At 41.6% G+C, this 8,251-nt stretch overlaps 1 protein-coding gene across 1 annotated transcript; it reads right to left on the bottom strand.

The window, feature by feature from the left end:
• Positions 1 to 3,078: 3,078 nt before the first annotated feature.
• On the bottom strand, positions 3,079 to 3,495 carry LOC127668110 (heme transporter HRG1-like; the record flags this gene model as incomplete). The annotated part of the gene is made up of 1 exon (XM_052161536.1): positions 3,079 to 3,495. A coding segment is annotated over one exon (417 nt), but the record flags the coding sequence as incomplete, so codon positions are not given.
• Positions 3,496 to 8,251: the final 4,756 nt, after the last annotated feature.

Here is an 8,251-nt window from a genome sequence, read left to right as displayed (position 1 = left end):
ATTAAAAAAAAATTATTGCTGCCAGTTTTATAATTGTAAGCACTTGTTACAAAGACAAAGTCTCGTTTCATATTCCAAGAATCATAAATATCTGTTAGGATGTACTTAATAACTAAAATAACATGTGAAAATATCCTTAGCTAATAGCTTTTCTTTTCAAGCAGAAATGTTCCAAATCTGGTGATGATTTTAAAACTCTAAGATAAAGCCTATCCGCAGCACTGGTATTTGAAGAAAGACCATAGTTCATTAATCTGCTTTTATGTCAAATACACAGAGAGATGTGGTAGTGGAGAAAGTCGCTCTGAGCCACTATCTAATGCTGTGATGTAATGGCCCATAGCTTGTGTCTCTTGTTTTGATAAACTAAGAGCCACATGTTAATTTGCAATAGAAGCACATAGCTATCAAGCCAAGCGAAATATTCTTATCACTTAACATGTCATCTAAGAAGAAAATAATCCAGACAGAAAGCCAAACTGTTCTAACCACATCTGATCCACACAGCAGCAGGCGGGCTCTCCTACTGTGTGAAGACTTCCAAAGATCTGTCAGGAGCACTCATCGCATCTACTCTTGGGTGTCATACTAACAATAAATACTGTCAAAAATTCTTATTGGTTTAGATTATAACCTCCTGTCAAACTCTCCTGTCTGCATTCCTGAAAAGTCTTGGCACAAATCAAGATCTCCCATAAAATAAGGTATTAAAATTATTTAAATTACATAAAATGTATTTCAACAGAATGCATATTCCAAAGAATAAAAAAAGAGATCTGTTTCCAAAGCAAACCAGATTCAGCTAATTAAGACATGGTTGTATTATGTAACTCTCCTTATTAATCTCTTTCTTTTGTATGATCTGGTTGAGGCAAAACTGATTTCACTGGCAGACAACGTGTTACATCATCCTGGTCTAGGACTTGCTCTTACTGGCCTGAAACAGAACCTTGTTAACACTCGCATTGCGTCTTGTTTTGTCTCAACACACTTTCATAACACCACTTTATCACCAATGATCACATTGCTTCAGGGTGCAGTTTTTCACATCCTGTATCTAACAGAGTGGAGCGTATACACACACACACATACATACACACACACACACACAAACACACACACACACACACACAGAAGTGATATCAAGAACAGGGAGCTACATTTGAGTCCTTAACAAGACTGAAGTAAAATATATTTTTTAAATCTGGATTGTTTATAGCCCTAAAACTTCATTACTTCTGACAGAAAAGGTTTCTCAAAAGCTGGTTTAGAAGGACTCAGTGCAGCAGTATAGGGGAATACCAGAACAGGGAAGTGGGAAGGGGTGGATGGGGGAAGAGGGGGAGGGAAGAGAGCTTATGGGACTTTCGGGGAGTGGGGAGCCAGAAAAGGGGAAATCATTTGAAATGTAAATAAAAATATATCGAATAAATAAAAAAATGAAAGAAAAAAAAAAGAACTGATGCCTGTTTTCTAATGTTACTCAGGATCTCTCTGGTAAGAAATTTTACTTTTTTTTCTGGTTAAAATGGCCGCTGTATTTCTGCTTAAGTGCTTACACAGGTAAGGCAGAGCTAGGGCCAGTGCCCAGAGGGAAAAGCAGATGTGCAAAATGGCAGCCTACTAAAGAAGGATACATGTAGCAGCCCCTGCCCTCCCTCTCTGCTTAGGTAAGGCCTTGGGCCCATGTCCACTCAGAAGAGTTCCTTCAAGAGAGAGAAAGTGAAAGGTCAAAGTTAGGGTACGGTGTGGGGAGAAGGTCCTCACGGTCACGGTGGGCTTGTACAGTGAGGGACAGGGCTGGAGACTGAGTACGGATGGGGCGCTACCACATGCCCCCACCAGGTTGCCCCCAATCCCAAAACCCTTCTAGGTTCAGGTGTGTGTTTCCTGTGGTCCTCAAGTCTAGCCTCATCCTAGGAGTCACACTCTGGTGTACGTGGTCAGGTGTGCATGTGCAACACACGGGAACACATGGCTGGCCCTAGCACCCTCATGGGAAACAAACTCTGGATGGGAAGGTAGGAGGGACGGACACTGGATTCTGTCCAACTATACTGCTTAGGGACAGAGCCAATAGTCACTTCCCTAAGGACCAATGAATTTGGCTCCCCGACCCTTGAGGACAACAGGATGGGGAAGCTAGGATGAAGATCTGTACTGAAGACTCCTCCCTTGATCAGACCTTTGATGCCCCCACACACAGCTTCAATGACATCTGGGGTAGCCAGGAAGCCTGTCCCAGCCCCTGCCACAAGCCATAGTTCCAGTCCTACCCTTTGAATTCATTGTCATGGCCCTACTTACAAAGATCGCTCAGAGTGCTAAGAAAATAGATCCATTTGAAACATCTCAGCTTCCCTCTAGCTGGGCTAGCAGGCATATTAGCAATACTCCTTTAACAGCTCCATGTCTTCCCCAAAAGGGGACCAGACAGATTTCTGGAAAACTGAACTGGCCCGTATACTACGCCATGGTTCTGGAGTCACCAGAGGTCAGGACAAGCTCCCTTGATGACTCAGAAGCTGAGTCCAGATCCCGAAGAGCCCCCAGGCTATAGCGACCTCATTCCCTGGGTTAGAAATCACTGAGGATGAGGGACCCTGCCAGAGCCTTACAGATACAGAGGCAGAAACTAGCAACCAACTATTGGACTGGGCTTGGGTTCCCCAACGGAGGATCTGGAGGCTGGTTTGGAGGAGCTGAAGGGGGTTATAGCCCCATGGAAAGAGCAATGACTTCGAACACCCAGACACCCCAAGACTCCCAGGGACTGAACCATCAACCAAGGGGTACACATGGTTCCAGCCAAAAATATGGCAGAGGAAGGCCTTGTTGGGCATCAGTGGGAGGAGTGGTCCTTGGTCAGGTAAAGGCTCAATAGAGGCCACAACAAAGGGAAATGGACAGGGAAGGGGGGCGAGGTAGGAGTGTGTCGGGTAGAGGGGCATATACATGGAGACAGGGGGTGGGAAGAGGGGTAGGGAATCTTTGGGGAGGGGAAGAGGTTTTGCCATTGGCAATGTAAATGAAGAAGATACTCAATAAAAAATAATTAATTAAAAAAAAAAAAAAGAAATCACTGAGGGTGCTGATGTCGAACCGGTAGTGATGGGCGTACAGACTGAGTAGGGAGACCCACTTAAAGGAAACGAAGCTCCAGATACAGGAGAGGTGATAGCTGTTGGGGTCCTTGAGACTCTGGTGCTCAGTTATGGCCAACGTCAGGAAAGTGCAGAAGGCAGAAACGGAGACCACGGAGAAGAAAGCACCCACAAAGAAGAAGCCACGCAGCCCTCTCAGCCAGGTCCTCCAGTAATCCTGCATGTCCATCAACAAGACCCACAGGGCCAGGACACCTGCGAGACGCCCCGTCGCCTCATTCCCTGGTTGTCGGTAGACCATACAGACAACAAGGATGGAGAAGCCGGCCACCAAGCTGAAACCGGAGTGGGCGGCACAGAGGCTGAGCTGCAGCCAGGTCAGGACCACGGGGCAGTGGAGGAGTCACAAGTGCAGGGTCCGAGCTGGTGCCCCAAGAAATAAGACGTCTTCATAAAATACATATGTACTTTCTATCGAGGTTTGATGAGTTTAGGACTTATTCCAGGGATCTACAATTTCAATTGACTCTCACTAATTGTTAAGAAACATTTTGTTCAGACTGGCAAGATGGCTCTGCGGGTTAAGGTATTGACCATTAATCCTGTTGCCCTCAGCTGGACTCCCGGACCTATACACTGGAAGGAAGAACTGTGTCTTGCAAGATGGCTTCTGGGCTCCACACTTAGCGGGCGTAATACATGTAGACTATATGCACATGTGTAGATAAATGCAATAAAATTTTAGCTAAGAAATTCTGTTAGAAATTTTTGTTTGTTTGTTTGAGACAGGGTTTCTCTGTGTAGCCCTGGCTGTCCTGGAACTCACTCTGTAGACCAGGCTGGCCTCAAACTCAGAAATCCACCTGCCTCTGCCTCCGGAGTGCTGGGATTACAGGCGTGCGCCACCACCGCCAGGCAGAAATTCTGTTTTCTATATGTTGACAAAAATGAGCAAACAAGTCTTTTTCTTTTTTCAGTGAAGTACCCTCAGCAACCACGAATATAATTCTCAGTCTTTCTTTAGAACTCTGCTCATGATTCTGTATATATTTTTTCTTTTTTCATTATCTCAATACTATCCATCCAGACTCTCATAAGGATTCTACTATAGAAGACAACTGAAGTAAGTAAATAGTGCCAGCAGAGGTGACAAATGCCACTTTAGAACTATGTCAGTGTCCCTTGGGGATGAAGCAGACAAGAGCAAGGTTACCTTCAGAGAGACTGAAGTTCAAGGAAGACTTGTAATGATTTTGTACGCTGGCTTTCATTCAATGATTTTGTTTAGGCTGATTATTAGTTTGGGGGTCTGGAGCGATGGCTCAGCAGTTAAGAGCACTGACTGCTCTTCCGGATATTGAGTTCAATTCCCAGCAACCACATGGTAGCTCACAACCAACTGGATTGGAATCCAATGCCCTCTTATGGTGTGTCTGAAGACAGCAACAGTGTACTCACATACACAAAATAAATAAATCTTTAAAAAGTTATTGGTATTAATACAGCCACCATTTTCTACCTTGTTTTCTTTTAAAAGTAGTTTGTTTTAACCAAATTGCAGCTCAAACAAGTTTTTGTGGCAATTGCGAGAATTTAATCATTGAATTCCAATTCAAATATTTGTGGATGCTAAGGGTACTTCATTAAAAGAGGAAAAGGCTTGCTCGCTCATTTTTGTCAGCACATAGAAAGTAATATTTCTTAGCCAAAATTTTACTGCATTTATCTACATGTGTGTGCAAATAGTCTCCATGTACCATGCATGCTATGGTACATGCTATCAGAAGCCAACTGGCGCGAGACAGTTCTTCTTTCCACTGTGTAGGTCCAGGAATCCAGCTGAGGGCAACAGGATGTATGGCTAATACTTTATTTAACCCACAGAGCCATCTCGCCAGTCTGAACAAAACGTTTCTTAACAAATAGTAAGAATCGATTGAAACTGTGGAACAATGATTAATGATAACAAGTCCTTAAGGGAAAAATTAAAATTCTAAATGAAATAATGCTGGTCTGCATTTGAAACACGCTCCACTGATAAACTGAGACTTTTCTAGGACTCTGTATGGGATGATATAAAAGAATTGGAATCTTGGCCTTGTTGTACAGTATAGTTCTCAGCAAGCTAGGTTTTGGCTACTAAATTGGAGTTCCGGGCAGATATTTTGGAAAGCAGAAACACAATACTAGTGTTAGTTACAGTGGTCATATTTTCAGTTACAAATTAATCCATTGGCATTGAGCTAACCTCTTTAAGTTAGAAAGCTATGTTAATGCTGGAGTTAAACACGCATGACGCATGAACAGGGGTGTATGTGTGTGTGTGTGTGTGTGTGTGTGTGTGTGTGCTGGTGTGCATACACCATAGGCAGAATCAATTTAATTACCTTTGTTTCTACCCTTGACATTTATTTATTTATCCTTATTTATTGCTAAGGATTTGAACATAGCCAAAAAGTTCAAATGGCATGATGGAAGAACTCAAAACTAAGAAGCCATGACCCAAATATCTACAAATAATATGTTAACTAAAGATAAATGGAAGTAACAGTTAAACAGACACAAAAAGATGTGATTTACTAGCACAGAGTATGTTCTTTTGGTTAGAGGGATTTTAATAGGTAAGTTTAGTATAAGTTAGATGTAGAATACTACAGAAAAAAATATGAACTCAACACAGCCCTTAAATCCAGTTACTATTTAGTAAGTGCCTTTTTTCTTGCTGTGTTTGTGCCTCCAATGACACTATTACAGTTTTAGGATGAGGAAAAAAACTGGATGAGCTTTCTTGTGGACAAGTTAGAATACTATCTACAAAATATCTCTCTATTTAAAATAAATGAGATAAGCTTTGAGTGTTGGGGATGCATGTTTGGGCTTGCAACCCCTCAGCGAATAAATTCTCAACAGAAAATGTTCAGCAAACTGTTTATTATGGAAAGTTCTTAATAGAGAATTTCATATTTACCATTCAGTGTGAAGGTGAAGTTGTTTCTAAAGGGCAATAGATCTATGGGCATGGTGTCTGTATTTCTGCCACCTGATGAGAGTGCTCTTGAAAAGTGGGGTTCTGTCAGCTTGCCAGGTTAATAACTAGATCAACTGTCAGTGATAGGAGTCAATCATCCTTATCTGAATCATCTCCTTGTTAAAATGCATTTAGTGGGTCCTATAAAGACAAATTAAAGTAAAACGGGATGAGTATCACGTAATTAAATCAATGAGCAAACTGCAACCTTCGTCAAGACCAAATACAGACCAGCAGCAAAGGGTTTTCTCTAGTGGAGAAGAGAACTATCACTTACCCTGAAATTAGAGCTACTCTAAAAAAATGTAGTTCTGTGAACTATTAGCAGATAAGAACTAATTCTCAAATGTTTCCTGGTATTTAAAGTGAAGGAATCATTTGCCTCTGAGCTACACTCAGAAAACTTCACATAGTACAAGTTCCCTTGGCATAAATGAACTGAGAAAATTACATGAAAGTCAATTTGGTTTCCCACTTGGAAACTTTTGACTTCTGAGATGAAGAAAATTTGAAAAAAATCTCCTGGAGTGTAATGGATTCAGCTACATGAATGCAGACACTAATAATCTATCTTGATAGAAACCTGGGGACTTACTGCCTACACCCTTCCCATCTACATTAAGAACCAGAGAGTCCTCATACTGTACTGTATTTCAGGAAGTGAACTACTCGTGGAGAACTTCTGGGGACACTTCAGAAAAACTTGACAGGAAGTTGACATTAATGCCAGGACATGGAAGTAAGCTCAGGCAGGAATCTGACTTTGGGCTAAAACAAAGATGTAGGCTTCAGGCAAAAAATTGACTTTGGGCTAGGAAAGGGAAGTAGGCTCAGATATCTTGGTCATCCTGATAAGCCCTTAGAAACAGAGATGTTGGGAGTTTGTTTATTGCCTTGCTTGTTCCTTGACTTGTGTTTATTGTCTTATTTGTTCCTTAACCTAGAAGTGACCTTATTATTTACAAGTACTTAAAATGGTATAAAAGCAGACTGGGAAAAAATAAACCTGCTTCAGCCTCAGAGGTCATGCTACAGTGTTGTCTAAATTATTTTTTTTCTTTTTAATTCTTGCTCTCTCCCTGGAAAGAGCTGACTGACTGACTGAGCTGGCTTGGTCAACTACTGCGGCTCAATAATGTATATTTGAGCAAGTCATCAAAGTAATAAATGCAGCCCTGGATGTGTTGTAAAACCACTTTAAAAGGGCCAGGACTGTACAATCGACAGGACATACTTTCTTTGGAATCCATCTAGAGCAGTGTTTCTCCACCTTCTTAAAGCTGTGGCCCTTTAATATAATTCCTCATGTTATAGTGAACCCCAACCATAAAATTATTTTTGTTGCTACTTCATAACTATAATTTTGCTACTTTCATGAATCATAATGTAAATATTTCATGTGCAGGATACCTGAGATGTACTCCCATGTGAAGAGGTCATGTAACCCCTGCAAAGATTTCATTTAACCCCAAATACGTTGCAACCCATAGGTTGTGAAATGCTAATCTGTGAGCTTAAAGCAAAGAGGTGGTTATTCCCAAAAGAATTTATGAGTATTAGAAAGATCTGTAGGATCCAGCAAAAGCCACCAGTAAAATCAAATCTTCAATGCCAAGGTAGGAATATGTGCAGATACACTTCAAGTCTAGGAGTGAGTCTTCCAGTTTAGTTTGAACTGTAACCTCACTGATGTAACCTGTGCCCCTAAAAAAAGTACAAAAACTGCTTGTAATAGCCATTGAGGGGCTTGTTGAAGGTCAAACCCTAGGTGCTAGAAAATAAACTTCTTGCTTTTGAGAGACCCCAACTCATTATTTTTAGACCACAGCAATTAGCCTAGCACAGAGTCACTGAGTAACTTGCCTTTCCACCCTCAGCTTAAGACCTTTGCCCTCAAGATTATCCTAAAGATAGCTGACCCTGTTCCAGGAACTAGCTCACTACATTCTTGACACATCTGATGACTGGCCCAATGTTTAACTATACAATGCCCCAAGGATGTTTGCTCCAGATAATCTCTAACCTTCCTTGAGGCATAAACTATTGCCTGACTTGTTTATTCTGTACTTCCCATCCTGTGCATGATTTGTCCTCCACCCCTTGACTTGTGACTTTTCCC

Source organism: Apodemus sylvaticus, chromosome 17, assembly GCF_947179515.1.
Source record: "Apodemus sylvaticus chromosome 17, mApoSyl1.1, whole genome shotgun sequence".
Taxonomy (NCBI): domain Eukaryota; kingdom Metazoa; phylum Chordata; class Mammalia; order Rodentia; family Muridae; genus Apodemus; species Apodemus sylvaticus.
The sequence above is the reverse complement of the archived record's forward strand: the minus strand, read 5'-3'. Positions and strand labels throughout refer to the sequence as shown.